Raw genomic sequence first — 27,594 nt, 5'->3', positions numbered from 1 at the left:
GATAAACGTTTATTGGTGTGATGGAGGTCTTCTTTTTCAACAACTTCGCAGTTTTGTAGCACTTCACACACACACACACACACACACACACACACACACACACACACACACACACACACACACACACACACACACACACACACAGAGTCAGAACCAGGGATTGAACCACCAACCTGGAGACTAAACAGCAGCCCACTCCACCACAGCCACCGCAGTTTGTGTGACTCCAATGTCAAACAAGGTGAAACAATAGATGCAAAACTTGTGCGAAACATTTGAATCCAATGTTTTGAAGCAGTGATTGTCAGCTGCCTGAATGCAAAATACCAAACAGTCGGTGGTGATAATGTCTTTTAATGTGAGCCGGAGATGCGTCACACCAGAAGAAAAGACCAGTTTGCTTAAATGAGTGTGGTGAAATGTAGAGACGATGCAGTATATTAGATATAATTTGTATTATTTAGAGGGCAGAAAACCTTGGTGTTTAGAAATTACATCTGGTTACTTCTTCTAATTTCATGTCTGTTCAAAGAAAACTGAAGAAACTGATGAAAATACAGGTGATTAATCTTAATTAAAATAGCCTTATTATGTTCCCACTTTGATTATTTTTTATTTTATTCCTCTTTCTTTGATTATTTTTTTTAAGTATCTGAGGTTCAGAGTGCATCATATTGGAAAATGTGGTCTGTGTTCTTGTCCTTGAGGGATGATGGTCATGAAGGCAGAGCCACTACTTTGAAAAACAACTTTTCATATATTGAAAGTTTGTAGTTATCGAAAGTTCTCACCATTCATAAAAAACACACCCAAAGATATGGAATAAGAGGAGCTGTACAAACAACAAATACATGAAAATACATAATTTCATCAAATATCCACAAATACATTAAATATTGAAGCCAATCTCACTGGATAAGACTTGATCTTAGACTTGAAAAATGTCAGAAATATCTGTGTGATTAATTACAAGAAAGATGCTGTCTGACCTCCTAAACAATCATATTAAAATCTTTTAGGCTTCCAAGGTGGAGGACTTTTTTTTATTTCACAAGGAAAGTTGAAATTTGGAAACTGTTCTCCCAGTTACTATTACGACTTATTTTCTAATAAAAACCAACAAGAAACTGCATGCTGATGAAGAAATCCTATTTCCAATGATATTTAACAGTTTGATACACAGAAGACAATAATATACAGACAATATTTGACTTTATTTGGTGATATTTGAAAGCCATTTGTTAATCGTTAATAGAGAAAATGTGTGTTCAGACCAACTGGGTCAGAGGCTTTCATGGTTTCCAAAGACTGACATTACAACAGGAGTGTCCACATGCTGCTTACGTTCATCTCAAATGGATCAGAGCAGCACTTGCAGATCTGCAAGTGCTTGTTAGATAAAATGTCTGTAAAGCAATCCTGAACAATGGAAAGTCAGCGCAACGCTCCTAAAATGCATGTGCCACGTCCCGACTTTTCTAGAAGTGGGTCTGGTGGATTAGACGTGGCCTCGGCTGCACACAGCACTTCAGATACGTCAGATACCGACACGAGTATCTGGCACGAGATGGTGGGGAAGAATTTTAACTGCAGTGCAGTTATTAGCTTGTGTTTCGAGGCTGCAGGGTTTGTTTACATATAAATTCATACATATTCTTTTTCCTCACACGGCATTAATCACAGTGTTGGCATTCGGAGGCAAAGTGGAGGTTATTAGAGTCAACCCGGAGCTGCGAGAGTGTCAGGCGTGCAACTCCTGCATGTCTAGACATTGGTGAGGCATGACTCAGCCACAGTTTAAAATTATTTCACATAATGTTTACAAATTGCCTCCAAAACAATCTGGAACAGGCCTTTTTTTTCTTCTTCTTCTTCTTCTTCTTCTTCTTTCTCCCCTCACAAATAAAGAAAAATTCAAAACGTGGCGTCTTATACATGGCGGCGTATTTGACTTGAGATCTCTGGCCAGCCGTACGTCTTGTTTTGATTAAGGTAGTGCTCCCAGAGCGGGTCTGATCCCACCTTGGTTACTCAGTTGTGATGAGTCATCGTAATTGTCAAGCTTTTGTTTGATTGAGAAGGAGTTTGGATTAAGAAGGAGACTCTTTGGATTCGTCCGGGACGGCGTGTCGGCCAGGTCATCTGCACGTTTGGAGTAAACGCTGCTGTTCTCCAGAGCTGCTCCCCTGTCCAATGAATGATTTTCTCCACAGTTGCAAATTATAGTGCGTATGTACAGTGTTTTTTAAAAAAAAAATGTTTTAAATAACATGATGTGAAATCTCTCTCCCATCAGGCATGTCCATGGTGATGACCGATGTGCTCCGCCTCATCCCGCTCGCCGTCCTCTTCGGGATCTTCCTGTACATGGGGGTCACCTCGCTGACTGGCATCCAGCTCTATGAGCGCATCACGCTCATGGTGACGCCCGCCAAGCACCACCCCGACCACATCTACGTCACCAAGGTAAGACGCGGCCTCGCGTCTATTATCAGTGGTGGAGGGCGGCAGCCAAACCCAGCGGAGCGGCAGCTGCAGCCAGAAACCAAACTGCGTCCGTCCGTCCTGAGATTCAACCAGTCGGGACAGAAATAACAAGACGCAGTGACAGAGGAGGAACATAAATAATGACAACTTCTTGTAAAAGTCGTGTGCACAGGCATTCCGGTTTGGCATCGAAACGTCGGTCTGCCTGCTGCCTTCGACAATTTCCATCCCATCATCAAACTGAAGCAGAGTTAATGCATCCTAAACATTACCGAGATCGTTGAAACACTGAATTCGGTTTACTATGTTCACGTAGGTCTTTAATTCTGAGCTCTGAGTTTATCAGGGCAAAACTATGTTTTCTCAACATTCTGGGCTATTTGAGTGACCAGCAGGGTCACTTTTTATTTCATATTGATTTGTTCCAGACATATCGAGATATACGTGTGTGTGTGTGTGTGTGTGTGTGTGTGTGTGTGTGTGTGTGTGTGTGTGTGTGTGTGTGTGTGTGTGTGTGTGTGTGTGTGTGTGTGTGTGTGTGTGTGTGTGTGTGTGTGTGTGTGTTTGTAGTTCATAGTTTAGTATTGTGTTGTAGTATTATTGACTGATAAGCTTGATGATAATGACATAATAATTTGTGACTCTAAAAGTGCTAAAATCAGCAGAAAGAACAATATAAAACACTTAAAACTGCAGTAAAAATCAATAAGAAAAGATGCTTTTTGTCACCTTTTAAAAGTCTCAGCAGTCTGTGGAGTCCTCAGATGATCTGGAAGTGAATTCCATAGCGGGGAGCTATAACCAAAACAACATGACCCAACCTACAGTGTGCTCTCTTTCACTCGGAGCTGTTTTCACTCTGAGTGTTCACCCTGATTGACCCACATGCTGTCGTGTCACAGAAACCTCCTCAAAAGTACGAGGAGAGAGACTTCGTACCGTCAGAATCCGCAGTGTTAAGCACAAGATTCATGGTTGTTATCCTCTAATCCAGGGATCAGGAGGCACACGTGGCTCTTCAGCCCCTCTGTAGCGGCAACATGAAACTTTCCAAACATTCTGACGACATAATTTGTTTGCAGAAATGTTCTAATCTCCTGGTTAAAAACAGATAAAATTGCCCAAATCAATAAAAAACGGTCAAATAAAAGGTTAAATATGCTCAAACTATTCTAACTACCATAAAATGCATTGTGGCTATACAGTAAAGCTAAACTGGTTAAAATAGCCAAGATGCATAAAATGACTCGGATAATTAAAATGGCTAAAGTGGGAAAAATACATGAAAAAGAGAGGGAAAAATTGCCAATATGGGCTTCAAAAAAGGTTGAGGCTGTTTTGACAATGTATGCGTTCACGCAGATTAATCCATAATTATAATCAATTTCATTTAAAAATGTAAATAATCTGCTGCGCAAAATTACTCAAAATCCAAATACACCAATCGCTTGGAGTGGTGGTCAGCTCATTCACAAGCTCATGACAAACTGCGCTGCTGGTTTGAAAATATCTCGCCACTCCAGCAACCATCGTTCCATGTGAGAGACTGTTCTCAGTTGCAGGCAACTTATTGTAAATACGAAGCGGTCAGCTCTCCTCTCGGGCAATGTCAACAATTAATATTAATTTTAGTAGCTCCATGTTTGTTTTGAAAAAGAATAACTTTTTTTGTTAAAGGTGTTTGTTAAACGCGTTAAGTGCATATGTATTCACTTTTTTCTTTAGTCTTGTGCAAAATTAAACATGATTAATAATGATTAAAAATTAATATTTAATCGTGATTAATCCAAATTAATCCACAGCAACCCTGTGATTAATCTGAATTATCAATTTGACTGCTCTAAAATATATCAATATTGTAACTATCATGAATGAAACGTCAGTTTTTAGTATGAAAAGACACTTTTTAGATGTTTACTTTAGAAAGTTCATTTGGTGGAAAATCACGAAAACGGCTCTTTTGGCGAAAAAGGTTGCAGATCTAATCTAATCAGTTTGTTTAGATAGTGTACACCTGAAAACATTGTCTTTCTCTTAAGTTCCCCACTAATGATCAGATGTGGGAGTTTCCACTAGATGGAGCCAGAAACGTGTTATTTTGCTGCACGCCGTCCTCACTGTGAGTTGAAGGTCCTCTGCCTGTTGCTGATTGTCTCTCTGCTGTGGGTCCGACAGGTGAAGACATGGCGCATGAACATGTTCACCATCATCCAGCTGCTGTGCATCGTGGCGCTGTGGGTGGTGAAGTCCACCGTGGCCTCGCTGGCGTTCCCCTTCGTCCTCATCATGACGGTGCCGCTGCGCCGCGTCATCCTCTCCCGGATGTTCACCGACCGCGAGCTGCAAGCGGTAGGTGTAAGAGGCCCGGGGCGTCCCGGGAATGTTTGAAACTTTGCCACCGTCGTCTGGTGCCCGCGTCGCCCCGGGGACGCTTATTTCACGGCAAAACTTAACGTCAGATAGGTGTAGGTTTTGGTTTTATATCTGTCTACTGCCAACACGTCTCAAAGCAGGTCGTAAAATCAACCCCAATCGCCAACGAGCTTCTCCTCTTTCCCAGACAAATCTTTCTCAAATAGCGTCTTTTTTCTTTCTCTCTCTCTCTCTTCCCTCCATTCTGACCAGATAAACGTCCTCACGTTGTCCTGCTCTTTGGTTTCATGTTTTCCTTTTTAAGATCCTCTGAAAACCTTACATGTCATCGCCGTTAGTTAGGAGAAAAAACAACCTAACCACTATACGCACTGTGTTCATCCAAAGGTCTCCAAAAAAACCCACAGCCCTGCAGAATTACCTCAAACAACCTTAAAATGAGGTCAATATTGAAAATTACCACACGACGCTCGTGGGGTTAGCCTCCTCACCCCTCCTGGCCTGCCCTTATATGAACTGTGTGATAAATCTGTCCGTTGACGTTCTTCAAGCCGTCACTTTCTGACCCAAAATTAACATTCATCATCGTAAACGACCGTTCTGGTTCTGGTTTGTCTCAAGTCCACCCGGCCATGAAGTAATACCATTGAACAGGAAACTCAATTATTCAGCATTTTCTTCTTTTTCGATAATAATCTGCGTTCAAGTTCACATGGGAGAAGCAGACTGATGAATTACTGCAAATCACGCATCGCTTCTCTACAGCGGGAGTTCATCTTTTGCTTCTGACTTTGTCCTAAAAATAACCTGAACGGGGAAGAGTCAGACCATAATTGGGTCGGAGAAGAAAACATGGTGTGTTTTTCGACGGCACAGTATAGAAACACTAAGCGACTCAGTTTCGTCATTAGTGTCAAAAGAAATGCTTCCTAAAAGGGGCTCCGGGACGGAACGTTTGTGAAATGTGGAGGTTTTTTTTTCTTGTCATGTTAAGGTTTTAGACGATTGTGGATCTCGACTGGAGTGGTACATATTATGCAGTTAGGTTTTACAGAAACAGTCTCTCTGAGGATCAGGGGCGTCCAGCACATTTTTTGGTTCGGCCCAATTTCATCTCGAGTGGGCCAGCCCGGTAACCCAGCGCCGTAATAGCCTTTGAATTTCAAGTTTTTAGTTTTTCTTTGTTGTGGTGCAGAGACTCCGTGATGAAAATGTCTATATTTTGGTGAAAACCCGAGCAATTACTAGTAAAAGTGAGTAAAATCTCGGCATGAAGCCAATTTTAATGAAACCTACGTTTCCTATAGCTGTTGCATTATGGGTGTTTTTACAAACTCACGCTGACAACATTGCTTTGAGGCTAACGTGAGTTTGCTATCTTTTATGGCAGCATCCCCCAAAATCTCAGGTCTTTGTTTTTTCTCTGCTGAGTGGTCTGGTCGGACAGACGGAATGTCTGACAGCCCTGCTGTAGAGGTTAGCGCTTTCACTGTGAGAAGACCTCAGTTTGCTTTCAGGTTTGAGGTCCAAAAACATATATTTCATCACTCTGATGTTTGCGTAACAGTGTCACGAGCTGCTACCCACTCTTAATCCAAGCACATTCGCATGTGTTTTTATTCTTCACTTGTCCATCACAAGGCTGTGATGTCAGGATCTGACAGAAAGAGATATCTTTCTTCATTTCAAACTAATGAGCGGTCACATACACAGACAGTGGCCATTATATCTGTACTAAATATCCTCACAGTTGTCGCACACAGAGCTGGCACCATATTTGTTTTAGATTTTTTAGATTTGAAACTATTAGAACAATCAACCAACATTAAATTGACATAACCAAGTGTATCATGGATGATTACACATTATAAAGGGTCTAAAATCTGTTTTGAATGAAGTCTGGCTTTCTTTTGTTGTATTTTAATCCGCCAAACGACAGCAAACGTGCCAAAGAGTGAGGACACCTGCTTTGTAAAGGGAATGTAAGATACCGAGCTAATTGGTTTATTTGATGTTACTCCCAAAACACTATTAAGTTTCATTAAGAGATTAGGGCGCACGCCTTTGAACCGTGTGCCTGTTTTTGCATGCAGATTATCTGCAGTTAAAATAACAAAAGAGACACACCCAAATACATCAGAAGCAGCAAAAAAGAAGAAGAGTCTAATGTTGTTCTATTTCTTTTTATATATATAACACATAGATTATTCTTCGTGTGCGCATTTTAACATGCTTCACAAACTTAACTGCTCGCTCAGTTCAAGTAAAAACAGAAAGAAAAAAAAAATCTTTGCTGCATTTTGGAAAACACTCCGGGCTCTGTCTCAACGGAAATGGGAGAAACAAAACTTTTTTTAAAAATGCTCCGAATCCATCTCCATGGAAACGAGAAAAATGCTACTTTTTAAAACGCTGCTACTGCACATGCGCACAACTACTATAGTAAAGAGTGTCCATACGAATGGACCTCACCGTTTTCAAAATGTTGCCATGTGAATGTGAAAGTTTTCCCGAAACTAAAACACTAAAACAATTCATTTTAACGGGTCCTGAATTGCTCCCAGTTGTGTGCAAGCAGCTTACATGGTAGCAGTCGGTGTTGGGGTGTATGCAAAGTCCACTTCAATAATGGAAACATTAGTAGCACTCCACCTAGTGGGGACTAAAAGTACCGCATGCAAAACGTTTCTCAAAGGGTTAAGCATGGTGGAGGGAGCATCATGATTTGTGGCTACCGTAATGGGAGGAATCTGATCGATAACTAGTATTTTTTAAAGTGTCCAGTTGTATTCTCGGGATAATGTGAGGTGAATCTTTACTGTGTGAACGGGGCCTAAATAACCGAGGGAAATCTGTCTCTTTGCAGCTGGATTGCGACGAGGATTCGCCGAACTTCGACGAAGACGGGCGAGACGAGTACAACGAGATCCACATGCTAGTGTAACTCTGACGCGATCGGATCGCCGACATCCTCCTCGAGCTGCGATTGGAATCGGAGCGGGCGAAAGCTTTGTGTCTGCGGGTAACGGGGACAAAATTTGACAGGAGCTACTTTGAAAGTGTTTGTATATTGAACAAAAGCATAGAAGCATATATACCTTTTATTTATTCCCAAAGAAAAAGGAAAAAAAAAAAAACACAGCACACCTCATGGTATATCTTTTTGGTGTTGTGTTTAACCTCCCTGATAGTGTGAGGCCAAACTGAAGTGGACAGATAGAGACTTTTTTTTAACCCCGTGCGTCCCTTTAATTACCCTGCAGGTTCTGGGTTTAAGTGCAATGATGACGGTGACCTCCGGGAGCCACAGCCGGCGTTGGTGCTTAACCACAAGAAAACTCTTATTTTTTTTCCTTGGAAGGCGACAATTCAAATCCCTGAACGTGTAAGCACTGGAGGAACTCCACAGCCGCGGTAGTTCACCATTAAGATTTGTCCTCTCCGGGTGTGTCGGTGTCCACTGACTCCATTATTACCAGTAAATAGCTCACACGCTCCCTATTTTTATACTTGAGTTGTACTGTACTTTCCGGACGAGTGCACCTGAATATAAGCCGTACCACCCACCAAATTTAAAAAGAAAGAAAGAAAGCCCGGAGTTACGTGATGCGCCTGAACGCATCACCCATGTTTTGGCAGCATTAGCCTCGTTGACCCGTAAAAATCCATAAAATTAGCTGCATCATTGTTTAATGAAGCTGCAGAGTTCAAAGTGTGTGAAACAAGAAGTGGCTTATAGTCCGGAAATTATGGTATTTATTAGTTTTGTGAGCTTTTGGACTCTGCGCCAGATTCACGCCGAGCTTCGACTCCAATAAGAGCGTTCAATGAAAAGACTGTCGTGTAGGTTCATCATTCACCCGTCTTTTCATGTGCAGGATTTCCACGGCACTGTTGCATTTATTTTTTATTTATTTTTTTTTCTCACGCGTGTCGTGAATAACATAATTACACACTAGACTGGGCGAAAGCGTAGATGCAAAGCGCACACACACACACAAGCGGCGAGAAACGCACCGGCCGAGCGTCAGCAGGGAGGCATGAATGATGCATTGTACAGAAAAGACTGTGAATTATAATGTACCATCTGTGTGCGGAGTTGTTTGGGAATACGGAGAGCATTAGTTTTCACCTCCCTCCCATAATGCAGTTTTAATCGCGACGCCTCTCGGAAAGCCTCTCGCCGCTGCCACACTGGAACGCGTCTCGTAAGACCTCCTGTACGCCGAGGTGTCAGGAGTGACTTCACCGCTGAGTTTATTTATTTAGTAACAAGGGCGAGGAAATAATGTGATTTCTCTGAGGTCTCTGTGTTGGACTGCGTTCAAGCAGCTCCAACACCCAGAAACTTGGAAGGTCGCTCCGCGAATATTGACCCTTTCAAGCCTGAGGCGAAGCAGAAAAAAAAGCCTTAAATTAAACATTTGGATGTTTCTTTGATGTCATGTCTGCTCTCCGTAACGCGAGGATTAGAATGAGGAGGAGTATTTTGTGTTTGCAAAAACAAGCGAGCGGATGCTTTTTTAATTACGAAAACAAATCTCACTTGTGGGTTTTTACACCTGGTGGCAAAGGTCAGAGCTCTCACACACACACACACACACACACACACACACACACACACACACACACACACACACACACACACACACACACACACACACACACACACACACACACACACACACACACACACGTCCACGCTCTTTGATCAGCGATCAGAATCCAGGTCAGCTGAGATGACGCTCGTCCTCGTTTGTTATTACTTTCCTCTTCGGAGATGTCAAACAGAAGGAGCCCACGCTGTTCCCAAATAACTCTTGAGTTCAGCGTTCAAAGAAGAGACGCTGTAACGAGGCTGTGGAGGTTCGTCCAACACCAGGAAGCCCCCTGAAAGGTCACAGTGCGATTGTTTGAAGGGCAGCTTGTGCAGCAACGATTTGCATTGCCCATAACTGGAGGCTGTGGTCTGATCCAGGCGTCACTGCAGCAGGCCAGTGAGCATTCACTGAGCATTCACTGAGCATTCACTGAGCATTCACTGCACAGCTGCTTCACCGGCTCCTGTCGTCTCTGTGGGTTTGAGTCCTACTTTTGTAATACCGATTATATGCAGAGGCCGTGTGTGCAGTAATGCTTCTCCAGGACCAGTGTGATGGAAGGTGGATTATAAACGACTCAACTCTGCTGATGGGTTACAGAAACACCCCCACATGGTATCCTGGACAGAATTTACTGCGAGGTTTCTTAAAATTGCCATGCGCTGAAGTAACATAATCGAGTGTAACGTAACCAAAGCTTGACTTTTGTTGGATAACACATACTAACCCTGAACATGTACTGTGGATTAAAACCAGTTACATGTTTTCCAAAAGTTTATCAAGAATTACAACACTGAGGCAATACGAAATTGTGGTAACTTATTTCAAGGTAATACAGAACTGATTGATATTGAGCACTTATTATGAGATAAAGCAAAGGGTTAAGTGACGACCACACTTGCTAATCTTTGCGTTTCTTCCATTTTCTTTTTTTTCTAAACCAAGGGTGTCAAACACATTTCAGGGGCGACATGCAGTCCAATTCCATCTCGAGTGGGCCAGACCAGCGAAATAGTGCTGTAATAACCTCCGAATTTAAATTTGAAAGTTATTCTTTGCTGTGGCGCAGAGTATACGTGAGGAAAACACCAAACGATTACTACCAAACAAAACAAAGTGTAACGTAAAGCCAATATCAATAAGACAAAATACAGTGAATTATGCACTATGGATGTTTTTACAAACTCACCCTGACTTCGAGGCTCATGCTAGTTTTTTAATCTTTCATGCCGATATCTCAGCTTGGGTCTCAGTGTTGTGTCGTGTCCATCACTGTGAAGATATTTGTTAAAAATTGAATCTTTTCTAACCGATTTTCACACTTTCCATGGTGGTTTGGCTTGCCGATGGTGGATGTTTGACACAGTTTGAGTCTGTTTTGCAAGACGAGCGACTGCTTTTCTTTTCTCGTTCCTTCAACTGATGAAAGCATTGAGGAAACATCAACTAAACTGAGAGAAATCGTGCCAGTGCATAGCCTTGGACACATGAAACTATTGCAAAACTTCAATAAGTCCTATTTAGGACACTTTTGTCCAAATAATACACAACAAGACAGTCGTATCTAACAACATGTAGCCGACATTTCATGGAAAAACAGTTTGATTTTTATTTGATTTGGACACTTTTTGAGCTAGAAATGACAAAACATGAGATTCTGAACATATTTATTACATCTAAATTACATATGAAGATGTATTACACATTGAAGTATCATTACGTAAGACGGTTCAGCAATGAAACACAAAATAACCAGAAAGTAACCACAATCAAAGTTACTGTTTGATACAATTTTGCCAAATGAATCAGAATTTAATACATTAACATTGCCAGATGAACCAAATCGAAGTAACACATAAAAAAGTGAGCAATATTGCAAATAAAAATAATATTTCTGGAGATACAACAGTTTCCTATAATTATTAAGGAAGGTATGAGGAATAAATAGCATCTGAATCGTATTATGTGCTAACAACAGACGTATTGCCAAGAAGCGCAGAGTTTGTGCAAAGTAAGCCAAAATATACTCCAACGTAACGGAATAATACAAGATCAACTAGGCAGCAAACATGAGAAATGATCCCGTTAACGTTAGTGTGACAAATTAAAAGAAGGGAAATCTACTAAAACGATGACGGTCAGGTGCACCGTGTTGATCGTGAGCTAAGAAAGTAGTTCATGTCTTTTAACCGTGTCCTACATTATGAGCCATGCAAAGATTCTGTCTCAGGAGGGGGAAAAAAAAAGAAAAAAAAAACCCCGACCTTCGATCTGTAAATATTGCTCTGAGTTTGTTACCTCTGCAGTGTGTACATAAAGCGGTCCGGGCAATCCAGCACTCGCGCTCACTTTGAGCTTTCAATGTCTCACAAAAGGAGAGGCCGAGGTCACGGGGAGAAAAGAGGAGCGCTGAAGTGTCGTGGAAGTTTCACTTTAATCCGTTTAAAGCCCGCTGATCGTTCCGCGCGGGCCGCACTTTGATGTGAGGCGTACACCTGCTGGAGTCTGGATTTAATTCTGCCAGAGTTAATGAGTGACACATTGGGCTTCACATCAGCCCCTTCGTAGCAGTTTCATTTGAAATGCCTTTATCAATGGACCTTTTCAACCACGTGTTTGTGTATCAAGAGAGAGATTAGACATTTATTTATCATTTAACCTCTATTTTACACTTTAAAAAGTCGTGTTTATATTAAGATACAATTGAAGTGTGGAGGAAGAACGAGAGAAGGAAAAACCTAAAGTAATTTTTAGATTTGGTGTCTCTGTAATGCATCAACATAACTATATTTTCACTGATTGTGATTAAAGGGCCATAATTTAGAGTTCAGTAATGGCAGTAATGAGGTTTATATAGGAAAACATTAATATTAAATTATTTTTTGGGGTCATTTTCAATAGTTTTATGGTTGCCCTGATACTTTCCAAGAACCATAAATCTTTAAAACTAATAATATATATTGGTAACTAACTTATTAATTTAGCACCTTCATGTTATATCAAGCATGAAAAAAGTCACCCTTTGTTTGATTAAGCACTGTTGAAAGCAAGAGAAGGAAAAAAAGCATGCATCATCACCATATTAAATTCACCTAAATTATGCTAAATTATTCAAATTTTATTATTTGCTGGATTTGCCCATTTATGCTTACAACCTATTAGCTTGGTTTGAAGGTGCAATATGAAATATTCAAAAATAAACTGAAGTATTGAGGATGATGTGAGGAAACCATAATAGAGGCCCAATTTATACGACAATGTTTAAAGAAAATGAAATTTTTCTTTTTTTAAGAACTGTCGTCTGAAATATGCAACTAAAGTGTTCCATTTTCATTTCACCAAGACAATTGCAGAAACGACGTATTGAAATTGCCACCTATGTAACCAGTTTCAAACAGTTCTGCCCCGTAATTCCATTTTGTGCCACAAGATGGTGCATTGAGTGCCAGTCGTTAAGTGTCACATGTATGTTATATTTTTCTGTCCACGTTTTGCTTGGATGGAGCAGAAAAGACATTCTAGATTAAACATTGTCTTACCTCTTTGGTGCCTCTGAGAAATAAAGTCATGACAAGTCGACTACACGCACAAATACTTATAAAGTTACACATTACAAAGCAGGCAGCGCTTTAACATTCCAGTGAGCTGCGAAACTGATGTAACTGTCAACTCTGGCAGTGGCTCTTGTCAGCTACAAGTTAATCTAGAACTATACTCGGTAGAGCGCACCCCTTCGCCGACGCCACATTTGTTTGCGGACCCAAGTTAGCAACACTAGCATGATAGCCGTGACTCATCTCAATGGAAAGTTACCAAGTTGCGGAGCGGCTGCAAGGCTTTCTGGGAGATGTATTAGTGCTATTAATACTAAAAACATTAAAAGGAAATTTAGTCTGCTGAGATGAAAGGAGATAAATGGGACATTTCTTGCCCTTTTTTGAGGATTTATTCAGAAACGGTTAGCCGGTAACGTCACAAAAATCTAATTATTTAGTCCTTGGATGACGACAAATCATCCCTGAAAATTTCATGCAATTCCGGTGAGGAGTTTTTGTGAAAAAGTAGTCAAATACATACAAACATATATATATATATACAGTATATATATATATATATATATATATATATATATAAGTAAATAAATACATGCAGACAAACACATAACCTTCTCAGCCAACTTCTTTGGTCGCCCACTTTTATTGGCGAAGGTAAAAAAAAAACTCTTCATAGTCGGTCTGGGAACAAATTTCTACACTAATCAGAGTCACCATAAAAGTGGCAAAATTGACATATTGTACCTTGAAGCTTCAAATAATTTGGTTTTGATCAGCAATTCAGTTGTAATTGAACTTCCATGCATAACAAAGACACACTAATAGATTGTCCCAAGCTGAACGGAGTCATCGATGGGCATTTGCCACCTCAATTCAGTATAGTCTTGTACTTGCCCCGCTAGATGAGCCACAAGGGGTAAAATATCCACCGAGGTTTAGCCTTTTAGTCTGATAGCGCGCCCCACACATCCACGCGCTGGTGTTTTGATAAGGGCTGGTGTGTCTGAACGGGCCGGAGCCAAGACCGTGCCGGCCAACGTACCCTTAGCAAAACATCCTCTCGGCATTTACTCAAGAGTAAATGTGGAATTGCGGCTATTATTTGAGATAATAAAAGGTGTGTCGTTGCCACTAGCTGCTGTCTGGGCGTTAATAGTTAAAGCCGCGCGAGATGAAAAGAAAAATAGTCAGTTTGACCATAGAAACGCTCTGCACTGTCAATGTACGGAGTTCCCAGCGTTCTGTCGCCCTGTACCTCCGTGGTAGCCGTGCAGACCACCCACCCAAGTCCAAGACGTCGGCTCTGTTGTTTTTGAACCCAGTCTAATTCAACATCGTTGCTTTGAGTCAAGAAGTCTGGACGTCCCGGAGTGTTAGCATATGGGATAGCGTGTTGGGTTCGGCCATTATATAACTGTAAATCAGACGTATGAAACAAGATCAACGACAACAGGGGAGGGGAAGGTCAGCCTGCTGTTTTCTTAACAGCAGCAGAATTATAGTGCATGGAATCTTTTGGCTCGCACAGAATGCCATTCATTTTTCTTTAATTGCTCCACATACCAAAGGATCGGATTCCTAATTTTGGTCATCGGTGTTGCATACTGATCTGTGTTGTACATTGATTCCTTTCCCTTTGAATTTACCTCGTTTCTGTGCATATTTATTTTCTATTCAATGAAATGCTGTATTTAACACATTAATGTTAAATTCTGTATTGAGACAAATAAGTTCAGCTATGAACATAAAGCCATCTTTAACTAGAATTTCAGTGTTTTCCTCACTGTTAAAGCTACATTGAGCATCTTCTTATTTATTTTTTTCTTAACACCACTGAACCACAGAAAGATAACCTGAGCACAGGTTAACAATGAATTGGTAACACGATTGTTTTACGTTCATTGATTCAGTGTTGAAATTCAATCCACTGCCTAATGGAGCTTTACGTTGTTTTGTTGTTTTCTTCTTGAGGTCTGCACAAATAATCGTTCTCTGTACAGCGATCGCATTATAAACGTTGAGATGCAGCGCGTCTGCATTGGGGACGCAGACTCACACTTAGGCCGTTCAAATACTTGAATAGCAGGTATGTCTTGCTATGGCTGTAAAGAGGTTTTCAAATGACTGTAAAACATTATTTTTTTGTCTGAAATAAATATTTATTATGTGTTTCAAATAAAAATGGAGTCGATTTTTTTTTTTCTTTGTGTTGTCAGCATTATCACACATAACCAATTCCCATTGGGGTTGGGTGAAGCATTACATGGCGACAACGTCCAGCAGGAGTGGTTGAGGTGACTGATAAGCGTTTCACACTGGGGTGGTTGTTTCATGACTTCCCGTGACCCCATAAATCCACACAAGTGATATTTTAAACAGGTTTAATTAGCATTGCTCCCACTCTTTGAGAGCATCTGGGCCCAAACAGTCCCAGCCTTCATGTAAAGGATCATCACTGATGGGAATCAGTGGGTCAACTCTATAAACCAGAATCTGACTCATTCACCACAATCCTGACACCGTCACTGTCACCAGGGTTTCACAATTCCCCACAATTTTCCCACAATCTCTCTCTTTGTCGTGTTCTCTCCTTCTATCTACTGACCACAACAGCAGAACGTCGCTACCTCGGAGTCTGATTCTGCAGGTTTCTTCCTGTTGAAGGGGATTTTTTTCCTTTCCACCTCTATGCCTATACTCAAGTGAAATTGTTGGGTTGTTGTCTGCATCTTGAAATGACCGTTTTGTATTTGGCGCTTTGAATTTAATCGAACTAGTACAGGGGTCTGCAACAAAAAGAGCCATTTTTCTCACTTTCCACCGAATCAAATTTAACTGGAGCCTCAAAGCATGAGGCTAACGCAGCTCTTAATGCTTCCTATATCGTTTGGATATATAATTCTAAACTGCTATGTTACATTTCATTACATTTCCAGCCATTTGTGTAACTGATTGTAGAGGTTTGCACCCTTTTCTTTTTCCAAGCATTTTTTTATTATACAATGTTGACATTCTAGACATATTAGCTGTTTTTACCATTATTTCTTCTTTTTTTTGTGTGTTTTTAAACAGTTTTGTGGTTTTTTGCCTTGTTTTTTTTTTTTTTTATAGCTTTTTTTCTTTTAAAAATCCTAGTCCTTTTAGGTGTTTTGGGGGTGTTTTTTTTAGCTATTTTATTTTTCTCTTTGAAAGCCCCCTTTTTTTTTGCCTTACTTGAAAATGACTGTGTGTAGATTCAGTAAGTATAGGGATTCAGCTAAATGATGCTGCTTCTCGAAACACGGGATTTCTGCAGCCCATTTGGCATGGCGTCGATGTTATTAGCTGGCAATGAGGTATCTAGTGAGGTATTGTGGATCTCTCAGGCATTTGCTCCCATCTGCTGTTCCATTCTAGGTGTCAGTGTTATGTTACCTTCTCTATTCCTAATGAGTCAGTGCGACTCCTGTCCACAAATAGGAAACAGCAGATATTAAGAAATTGAGTTAATGTCTCCTTTGGTGTTCTTGTACTTTGCAACGATCATCCCACGGGCCAGCTTTAACCCTGTTGTGGCCTGTTTCAAGCCCACTGGCCATATGTTTGACGTTATTGCTCTCGAGGCAATCCATCAAAAGTTTTCCAGTTACACCGACATCAAATGAAAACTGCAACTCATTTCTTTTAGGTTCCCTTTCAAGGTTTTATTGTTAATTTCAAAGCAGAATACAGCATCAATCATGAAAGACGTACCATTCGAAAGAATGTCAAATATTTGCACACAACCAAAAATAAATAAAGCTTTCTGAATAACACACAACTCATACATGACACCTGGAGAAAGGACAGTAAGGTAAGCCGGTAATAAAAAGGTGAGAAATAAACACTTTGGTCATTCTTGTGTTTAGTAAATCATGTGTAGTGGATGAACTCTCTTTGAATGTGTTGGGGGGGGGGGGTTAAAGACATTCAAAATCCATCCGTCATATTCAAGGACTTGACAAACAAAACTTTGAAATATTTGCTTTCAAACATCCCGGGAGAGATGAGCATTTTTAGCAACACCGGTAATCAATCATGGGACATTCCTTTGTAAGTGTATATCAGCTGCGTTGTTCATCCCAGCACAGATCGGATGAAATCTGAAATCCTGGTACTGAATAACAATTTCTCTGTTTGCGAGATGAATAAAGGATCATTCATTCATGTATTCAGACACAAGGTTGGAGAATTTTACATTTAAAAGAATGTTTTCAGAGAACTGATCACAGCTCTGTGACAAGAGAAACACACTGAATTGATGCTCTCAATGGTCCATTGCTTTGAAGGTTACCACATGTTGTGATTGTGTCAGTGGTAACACAACATGTACATAATATGCAACAGTGGATTAGACCATGTTGATCTGAATATTTGTGATGAGCCAGAGGTGTACAGTTTTTCGTGCTAGAACAGTCCGCCAAACACTCCAGTAACGTGGTCACAGTGGAATCATATTCTGATTACCTTCATCTGGCCCAATACCCCAGCTTTGTTTTCCTGGCCCACTTTCAGAATGGCGACCACCATTAGGAGAACACTGCGTAAAAATGTCTGTGGTTTTTTGTTCATCGGTTCACCAAGTCAGAGACCCAAAGTGCCGGGCATCTCCGTCTTCCAGGTGGTGAGATGCACACAGAGAAGGGGCAGAAAGAATGTGACTATGATGACTGGAGCAATCAACATGATGAGCGTGAAGAGCGGGGGGTCGTGGACTTGTCCGCACAGAGTGAAGTACATCTGGTGGACCTCCAGGAAGATGTCATCTGCCAGAAAGCCACGCCCCTTACACCATGACGTAGTCGCCCAGTTGTCCACGCAGTATTTGAGTTTGTTGTAGGGCCTGCAGAGAAAGCGAGGAGAGGACGTGAGATGGCTTGAAATGATCCCAGAACTCACAAGGATTTCATCAATTCTGTGAGTGGGTTTTCATCTTGGTAAAACCTTAGTGAGGGTTTTTGATAATGTTCTAATGGTAACAATTGATGGCCATCAACATTTTTATGACTTCATAGGAATTCGGAGCTAGGGGGACAGTGAGGTGCCTAAATTCGATTTAGAACCCCTTGTTGTTAATGCAACTAACCTGAGCTAAGGCACAGTGATTTTAGCATTAAGAGTTAGGGTTAGAAGTTAGAATCCATAAATCACATGGAGGTCCCATTCCAACCAGTCCTTTGAGAAACTAGTGATTGGAAAAGGTTCCTAAGTACGTATTGAACATGCGCACATCAGCATTGGGGGGGATGCATGCGATATCTCTGCTGCAATTTGAATGCAAGCAGTACGTTGCAAATTTGAGACAACAGGCGTCAAAGGGTTAACCCACCAACGCTTTTTCACTGAAAGGTTTGACGTACAAACCAGGCCATGGTCTATGACAACCAAATATTAAGGCCACCTCCCTAATATTAGATAAATCCTATTACATAAACTCATTCCATGGACTCAATGGCATCAAGTCTTCCAATCCATCCATTTTCAAACACTGTGTAATTCAGTAAAAAGCGCTGGAGCTGATCCCCATTACCAATGGCAGGTGCATTAAGACGCGGAAACACAGAGACAAAAGAAACCACATACACTGAAATATACACCTATCAACAGTGTACGGTCAACAAAACCAGCCCATTTGGTTTGTTTTTCCCACCACATACCACAGGTTTGAAGGTAAGAACTGGTAAATGTGGAGACTAAATCAACAACTTATTCTTCTCTCATGTCCTACTAAACACGTCAGCCTGGGTTTACTAAAGCGACAGGTGGAATTCCTTTGCCTTCACCCTGTATAATTGAGATACAGAAGTGTGTTTGGTTTATAATTTGTCAAATTGGTCACACTGACAACTACAATAATGCTAAGACCAAATCTACATTCTTTCAAAGCTGCGACTGTGGGGCCATCTGGGAGTGGACTGATGCTGCCCTGCTTCAACACACCTCACTACCAATCTCCTGTGAAAGCTCAAGAAGGAGCCTCTCGAGAGACACATAAAACACGCAGGACAAGGTTCATCCAGGACCAGGATTAGACTCTCCTGAGCCACAACCGCCCAGTAAAACCCCCAGCTCACAAGACTCTTTTTAGCCCTTGGTACACTTTTTCCTGGTACTAACCACTATATACTAGGAAAAGGCCAAATGTATTGCTGTTTTTTCAGTTGCCGTGACATCCTGAGGTCATCCTGACATTAGAACAGGATATTTTCACCTGAGTTCTCGGCCGAATTTGTCAGTTCTCTAAATTTTCAAGATTTTCAATGACTCACTGGAAACCTGCAGCCAAATATATTCTAACTAGAGTGATGTGCCTGACCAGTGCTGTGCAATTATAAGCTAAAAACAAAACCACAACACAATCCATGAAAGCTAAACCTTTACATTTTCAACGACATATCTCATTTTCGTGACTCTTTTTAATAAAAAAACAGAAATCACTCATTGATGTTTATTAGGCATCTTATGTTTCACAGTTAGAAAATGCCTTTGCATGTCCCGAGGATAAAAAACTCAGCAGCACCTCGCTAAAATATCATAAATCTCACAGCCAGTTGTCACAACAAGCCTTTAGAGTGGAAAACAACCGCCGAAGTCCAATTGAGCACGACAGCTGGAAGCCTGATCAACAGGGCCGGGCTCCTGGTGATGATTGATGCTCCGCCCTAACGCGGCGTTTCAGCTCTACAGGAGCTCAGCCTCAACTCGTGTTAATAGTAAAATATGGATTATTACAGCTATAATTAAAGTCTGCTCTCTGCAGTAGGTGGCATGGCAGAAAACCTAAGTCTCCACAAACAACTTATGTCTGGAAACATGAGCCCAGAAGCAACAGTCTCGCAAGTTTTCATTAAAATGTGACTAATTAGCTGAAACTCTGACCAGCACCCAATGTAGCCAGGAGACAGGAAAGTATCTGACTTTCCCATGACTGAAGGTTATATATCTTTACTGAAAAGGCAATAAAGATGTGTGTAATGTTCCACTTTATCCAGACTTCCTGTGTTTTCACTCGCTGGGCTTGAGCTCATGCAACACATACATACTGAGACGCAAACAGCAACCGCTAAAGCAGACGCATAGATTAGTTCATTTTCGATTATTCACACACAGATCTTGCAAGTGTACTACGTATGTGACTGAATGTCGGAGGAGAACAGTCCTTTACTTCAGGGGAAAGAGAGAAATTACCGTTTCACTGTAGGCCATGGGCATTGGTCCTGATAGCCACTCGACTCCATGCTCTTGTTGAAGTCCGACAGACAGTTTTCGACATTGCGGTCAAACATATTCCGGTCACACTGTGGAACGACAAACTTCACCGCCGATCCTGGAGAAACGAGCACTGCACAGCACAAGAAAGAACAAGGTCATGTCGAGTAAACGCAAACTTATTTCCAAGATTCAGACCTCTTAGCATAGCAGGGCTTCCGCCAACACACATCCCTTCATCAACTGAATGTCAGAGAAAAGGATTTATATTAAGTCACCCAATACGGCCACTAAATGCTATTACGACCAATAAAAAACAGTTCAGCAGCAGGGGAAACAGGGCTTTGTTGATAATTGCACCGCTAAATTAGTTTGCTGTCAAGTGATCCACGTTTGGTTTTGTTCTCAGAAAATGAATGATGGTCATTTATTGATTAATATAGGCATTTTTATGACAATCTGTTGCTTTTTGCATGTCTCACCCAACCCATGGTTTGAATCCGTCCCAGCAGTATGTCTGGCTGCCCCCTCCTTCACTGTGCTTTTATCCCTTAACCCCATCCGGTACAGCAGAAAGTCTCCACTTCTGTGTCTGATTCTGGAGAAAGTCTCCACCTCTGATTTTTTTGAAAGCAAATTTCTTAATAGTAGCAAATGCAGCACACCACTGAGACCAGAGCGGAGATATCAGTGATGCTGCAACCAAAGCTAGTTACCTCGGTGCTATCAAAATAGCTTCAAAGCACTACCGTCGGAGTGCTTTGGTCAGAATACCCATAATGCAACAGTTACAGTGAAATGCCAAAGAAGCTTTTCCTGTATGTTGCACCACAATGTTTCATTAAAATTGGCTTTAGGTTGAGATTGTTGTTATTTCGGTATATATCGATACTAATCACATTGTAGTTCAGAAGCCATACGCAGCTTTATTTCATCCTGAGTGGGCCGGACCAGTAGAATAGTGCCAAAATAACCTTTAAATGTAAACTTTAAAGTTTGTCTTTTCGTGTATATGCGATGAAAATGTCTATAGGAGACATTTCACTGTATTTTGCACATTTAAATGTCATTAAAACTGGCTTTATGTTGAGATTGTAGTCACTTTCTATAGTTTTGCAAAAACATTTTAACTTGTACTCAGTGCCACAACAAAGAAAAATATTTAATGTTCAGTTTATTTATTATTGCACTATTTTACTGGTCCGGCCCCTGAACTAAAATGTGCTTGACAGCCCTGATTTACATTGTTATATTTGACTATAGAGGAACGCTTGGTTATAAATATATAGTAAAATATTCCCACCCTTCCACATCTTCTCAGGACATCCCATCTTTAATTAATCAAACTCTAACCCATGTCAAAATGAGAGATTATGGGAGGGAGGGGGCTGAGATCGAAGGATTTAGGACCACCTCATTCATTGGAAAAATAACAAAAATGCAATCTATTTGTATACAAATGACTTTGCTGTGCAGAACCGATGTCAGAATAGAGTTAAAATAATCTGATAACAGACAGATTAACCCTCCCTCACCTCCAATGGCTAATAAGAGATCTCTTATTGTCACATGTCTTTTTTTTTTTTAAACATCAACAATACCAGTGTTTACTGAGAGTTTACCCTAATACGAAACATTTCACGTTGGATAATGACCAGCCCTGATTTCACTGATTCTCAGTCCTTTTTTTTGTTGCTTTTGTTTTAGTACCTCAATTTTGGCTTACCTGTCCAGATGAATGTGAGTGTCAGCAAGTGAGCAGTCAACATCTAAAAGAAAAGAACGAAAAAAAAAATAAAAAATGAATCATAATGTTAAATCAAAAGAACAAATGATCACAACTTTGTCACAGGACAGATGTTTTCTCTCCCGTTCATTCCAGACCAGCTGCTCCGACAGGAATGCGCATTAACACGAGACCTCTTTTACATGAATACTGTACAGCATGTTCTCACTGATGGGCTGGTGGCTGTGTCACGGCCAGATGAGGTCTCTGCTTCCTCCGCACACATCCACATTCTCCATCGTGTTTGTTGTCTCAGTTTGAGATATCGGTCATGTCCAGGCTAACAAACCTGACACTCAGTCCAGCTGGAAAATCCATCGACTTTCCCCGGCCTCCTCCCCCACACTTAAGCTTTGATGAATGCAACTCACAACAAACATTCATCTCCTCAAATCAAATTCCTCGGTACGAAAAGAGAAGCAGGAATTTATCCTCCACAGAAGGATTTGATTTTTTTTTTATTCGTTTTTAACTCGAAATCAGCTTTGTTCATTAAGAATTAAAAATTAAAAAAGAGCACAGTGATATGTGTAAGAAACAGACGTTGTCCATCTGCTTCCTGGACATTCCCATAAACTAATGAATTTATCTCATGGGAGGCAAACACTGAAAACAGATGTTCCCACAGAATGGAGGAGAGGAATCACTCGCTTTGGTTTGTCATGTTTCTGTTATGCACACATGCCATTTCTGAGCTTATATTAGAATGCAGACGACTTCAATTTGGTATGAAAACGGAACAAAATCAAACCTTAAATCCCGAAAAAACTAACTAGTTCCAGGTCTTGAAGTCAAGAAATGTTTCAGTTCTTCAATCTAAATTCAAGTTAGAAGACTCACATGGATAAATATGGATAAGATATTCTCATTGTACGCACCTTCGATTGGTTTATTCTTCTCGTAGATCCCCAGTCGGTTGAAGATGTTCAGAAGACACCGCGGGATGGTTTACCAACTGCAGCTGGTCGCACACAGTGTGTGTGTGCGCGCGTGTGTGTGTGGTGATCTGGTCGCGTTGCTTATCAGGAGCTCAGAGCTAATTGGATTGCGCAACAGAGATGGACAGGCTGCTTCCTTTCCCAGGCTGAGCAGAACTGTTCCCATACTGCCCAAAAAGCATGTTCCACTCTGAGCCCCCCAGAGACACTTGAACTGGAGCCTCAGAGTCAACAAGCCAGCACGCTGGTATCTCAAATATATATATATATATATATATATATATATATATATATATATATATATATATATATATATATGCCAGTGTTTGTTTGGTGGAGAGAAACTTGTTCTTTTTTTGGGCTGGTACATGGACTTTATAGTTCAAATACGGATGCAAACAGAGGAAAAACAAATCCTCATACATGTAAGGACACATTTAATTTCTCGAGGGAAAAAGCTTTTAAAATAGAATCAGATAAGCAGTCACATTTATTCTGTATTCTAATGGTGGTTCTATTTCACCTACCAAAACAGCTTCTTCTCTATGGAGACATAGCTTTTACTGAAGCTCTGAAGAGGTTTGAAAATGTCGACATTTTCCCAGAACCAAACATAAGCTACGAAAAAATACTTCACTCTCAACACGTTTATGGTGCAACGCTACTCCATGTATCCATGATACTCCATGTATCCATGGTATTTTATGACTTCTTTGTCTTTAGCAGTCTACATTTGTAAAAATAAACCTCATAGGCTCTGAAGAACTCCACCCAAGCAATGGGAGACCATGCAAACTCCATACAGAAAGATAAATTCACAGCACGGCTTTCTGCATTATTTTTTTCTACATTCTGGGTTCCAAAGCCATGTTATGTCCACCCCAGTGAACTTTTCAGTTAATGTCGCCTTCTTTTTTGGCCATGGGCCATATTTGTAACACCTCTGTGTTCATGTAGACAGTACAAGCCAACAGTTTCAACAAGAAGGGAAGTCTCGTGCTATCAGTAACAGACTGTAACAGTAACAAAGCCCGTTATTCACGGAGCCAGCAGCAGTGCCACGCCGCTCATTACATATTGATTAAGATGACCGCCGAGTGCTGGATATAAAGTCAGTGTTGACTCTTCAGGCACAGCCACCGTTTGATGAAATGAAGCTTGGACAGAGTCCTTGTTCTTGCTCCCGGGCTGTTTGGGGGTTCTCTGGAGTAATTACAAGATAATCTGCTCCACAGATCTGCTACTGAGCCTGCTTCCCCCGAGCACACAAAGAGCAGTGCAGATAGACTTTGTAAAAAAAAAAAAAAAAAACTGAAAAATTGTCACACTAGATGTGTGTGGAAACCATTACAGAATGAGTTTTTGTGCTTTTCATTGATGGAAATTTATCTTGAAGTTGTCAGCATAAATATAAACATTGGAATTTTATCAACATCCTGAAAGGTTATGTCAAATTTAGAATCCTGGGATAAAAAAAAAAAAAAAAAAAGAAGTAATATCTGATTAGGCAAGCCAATCAGTCCTATATGTCATGTTTTTTTTATTCTTTAAATCTCCTTCAAACAATAGGCCTGTTTTTTTTTACTCTTTAAAATATACCCATGAGTGATGAAAATGAGTGAATGTGGAAAATATGAGCACCTTTCTGTGGTATTCCATTTGTCTGGACGAAGCGTCTGGTGGAGGGAAGGATCTTTCAGGAGCCGAGTTAAAAGATCTCTCAGCACTGCACTATCAGGTCGTTCCGCCTGAGTGCAAAATTAAACGTTCCAACATTGTTCCGCACGTTGCTCGGCCCTCTGCAGTTGCCCGGCAGCGCGTACACAAAATATAATCAGAGTTGCTTTGGTGAGACGGAGAAAACGCCGTAGGAGTGGTCATAAGAAAACATTTCCATCTGACTGAAAAACCGAGGACATAATCGTGCGCGCCGCAGAGCAAACAGGGAAGATAGACACGGTTTAGTTAAAGTCTGCTGTGCGAGTTCACAAGACAACTCACGTGCTGTTTGGACAGCGTCCGCGCTCTCGGTGACGGAAAAGGTTTTCACAGGTAAAAACACGACTGGAAGGAGAACGAAACGCAGCGTGAATCCTCCTCTTGACTCAGTTTTCACACATTGGCTGTGAGAATGAAGTTTGCAAGTTTTGCTTCATTAAACATGGATATTTTACACACTAAAAATTTACTAGTTCTTAATTTCTCACATGACAAAATATAAAAAGTTTGGTGAACTCTTGGTTAAACGCATCGAAAACCTGATCTGACTATTGTTTTGAAACCACTGCACGAGTGGAAGAACAAACCAGAAAAGAAATTGTGTGTTAACACGATCTGGATTTAAATCCACAAATGGATTCAAGTTAAAGAACGTTATGTAACGAAGAAACCATCTGTAAGCGCAGACTCTTAGTGTCTCAGTTTGTTTTAATAAAGGAGTTTTGCTTCACAAAGACATTCAAACAACCCTGTTCTAGTCTCAGGAAACTTGGGCTCCGTTCACACAGCCACGCTTCAAGTGAAATTGCATCATTTTTTTGTTTTTATTGGAGAAAAGTTTTGTGTTTTCACGGCAACGTTTTGAACTCGATGTGTGTTTTCATGGAAACGGCAGTAAAAGTTGGTTGGTTTTGTAATCAAGTCACACACACATGCAGGCAGAGAACAATTATGCAGTAAACAATGGGAGTACAGGGACATTCGTATGGAAAGAAGACCAAGTTGGATTGTTATAAGCATTTCCGTTGTCATGGAAACAGACAACCAACACGCAACAGACGTTTACCATTTGAAAACATTGTTTTGTAAACGGGGGCCTTAGTGGACTAAAGAAGAACCCGTTCAAAAGCCTGTAGTGTCTCTGCCTATAGAAGACTAATGTATATCAAACACTGAAACAAGTAACAACAAACACTGTTGAACTTAAGTCAACACTGGAGCAACTCTTCCTTACTTGCCTGGAACTCATCTCCAACCTCAGCTGCCCTGCTGGCGAGGGGCTAGAGGTTATCCATACATCACACACAAAGTTTGTATAAGGTGGCAGTATGTGGAGCAAAGAAGCCTTGAGCAATCTGCTCCATTTCTTCAAGATGGGCTTTTAACCATTACCAGGCCGACTGGGAGATAATATCACTCCAGTCGGGCATGGGTCGACCTGAGGGTCCCATCCTGGTACATCTCTAAAGGGAGGAATATAGGATGTCTCCTTATCAGATGTCTTGAATGTACTTTGATCTACTTTTTTCCTGATTGTTTAGTCACGGACGGTGAGTCCACCCAGCCTGCAGAGAATTTTGATCATTCATGGCCTGAAGTCTATGATCATTGGTGACTGTATGATTGTTTAAGATCCATATTATTCCTAACCAACAAACCAAACGCTTCAACTCCTCCACCTGGGGTAAGGTTATATCCCTTACAGAGATCAGTGATGCCCAAACAAGGGGGGGCCTGACCCGCCGTAGGGGGGGGAGCCAAAAATACATGGGGGGGGTCATGAACCTCTCTTGATTTTAAGGGGTTTAACACTTTTTTTTAATGTTTAAATAAAACAGCTGAGTCAGCATTTAATTAATTTGTCACAAAACTACTAAGTTAACGGTATACATTAAGGGTTTATTTAAAAAGATTAAAAAAAAAAAGACAAGCTAAGGAGAAAGATGAATTGGTCAAAAAGAAGAAAGTGGACCAAGACGATTGGATAGAATATGGCTTCATGGACAAATGGACAGAATTAGAGCTGAATGTGAAAAACTGGTGAACCAAAGTTAGAAACATCAAGCTGAAGTGACACCCGGCCACGAAACACCCTGAGACGGAGTGTACACCCAAACAGAAAAGGATGTCATTGTTCCAGAATACAATGTGTATGAGTGTGAGAAAGAATGGAGTTGTGGAGGTAAAGAGATGTCCCCACCAGAACAGCACCAGCAGCTCTGAGTCATGCCCTTCTAAAGCACTCTGATGTTGGCCACACAGCAAAGCCGCAATCCCAGCCAATCAAAAGTGAACTGACTAATTCAAACAGAGAACCTCTATGCAGGTCTGTCTTCCCAGGCTTTAAGTGGGAAATGTCCTGTGATGTGCCAGTTGTTGGAACAAGTGTCTTCCATCGCTGTGCAGCTGCATACGTGGGTGGGGAGGAAACTGCAGGAAAGTGCTTTAAAATGCCAGTGGGGTGGAGCGCTGTGAGCAGAAAGTTGGAAATTTCATTACCGCACACAGTAATGGTTTATAATCGCACGCATTATGTTTGCCATACCGCCGCAAGTGCACTATAGCTAAGAGGTGTCAAAGGAAATGAAAAGCACATCGTGACACACAGAAATACAAAGACAATCAGGGACTCAAGTATTCTACAAGTGTTTAAAAATGTCAATTTGAATTTCTATATTTTCCTTTACTCTCACACCAGATTGTAGAGACATTACACGCCCTCGCATTGGGCAACGGAACACACGATTCAAAGTCAAACAATTAATCTCCTTTTAATAAAGGCCCTCTCTTCGCTGAAGGGTTTTTAGCAAACCCCAGATTTATATCCAACCTCCTCTCTTTCTCTAAAATCATTGAAGCAAGGCATTTACGTGACCAATCGCACTGACCGTTCAGTCTGTGTTTTTCAT

General features: G+C 41.0%; 2 protein-coding genes across 4 annotated transcripts in view; one reads left to right on the top strand and one right to left on the bottom strand.

Moving 5' to 3' along the window:
- The window catches only part of slc4a3 (solute carrier family 4 member 3), a gene marked incomplete at its 5' end in the record, with an annotated part of 49,136 nt that extends 40,702 nt beyond the window's left edge, over positions 1–8,434 (top strand). For all 3 annotated transcript variants that reach the window (XM_080477776.1, XM_080477774.1, XM_080477775.1), the window contains 3 exons: positions 2,297–2,466; positions 4,663–4,836; positions 7,727–8,434. In XM_080477776.1, the coding sequence (XP_080333902.1) occupies positions 2,297–2,466; positions 4,663–4,836; positions 7,727–7,804 (422 nt within the window). In that variant the 3' untranslated portion in view covers positions 7,805–8,434. The remainder of the gene's footprint in view (positions 1–2,296; positions 2,467–4,662; positions 4,837–7,726) is intronic.
- Positions 8,435–16,680: 8,246 nt separating this feature from the next.
- Positions 16,681–23,026, bottom strand: LOC308119307 (receptor activity-modifying protein 2). The gene is made up of 4 exons (XM_080479239.1): positions 22,907–23,026; positions 21,969–22,011; positions 20,222–20,375; positions 16,681–17,876 (listed from the first exon to the last, which is right to left on the bottom strand). The coding sequence occupies exons 2-4, from the start codon at positions 22,009–22,011 to the stop codon at positions 17,618–17,620; spliced, it is 456 nt and encodes a 151-aa protein (XP_080335365.1). The 5' UTR covers positions 22,907–23,026; the 3' UTR covers positions 16,681–17,617.
- Between the last annotated feature and the right edge of the window lie 4,568 nt (positions 23,027–27,594).

The sequence above is a fragment of the Lipophrys pholis genome (assembly GCF_963383615.2).
Source record: "Lipophrys pholis genome assembly, chromosome: 13".
Taxonomy (NCBI): Eukaryota; Metazoa; Chordata; class Actinopteri; order Blenniiformes; family Blenniidae; genus Lipophrys; species Lipophrys pholis.
The sequence above is the reverse complement of the archived record's forward strand: the minus strand, read 5'-3'. Positions and strand labels throughout refer to the sequence as shown.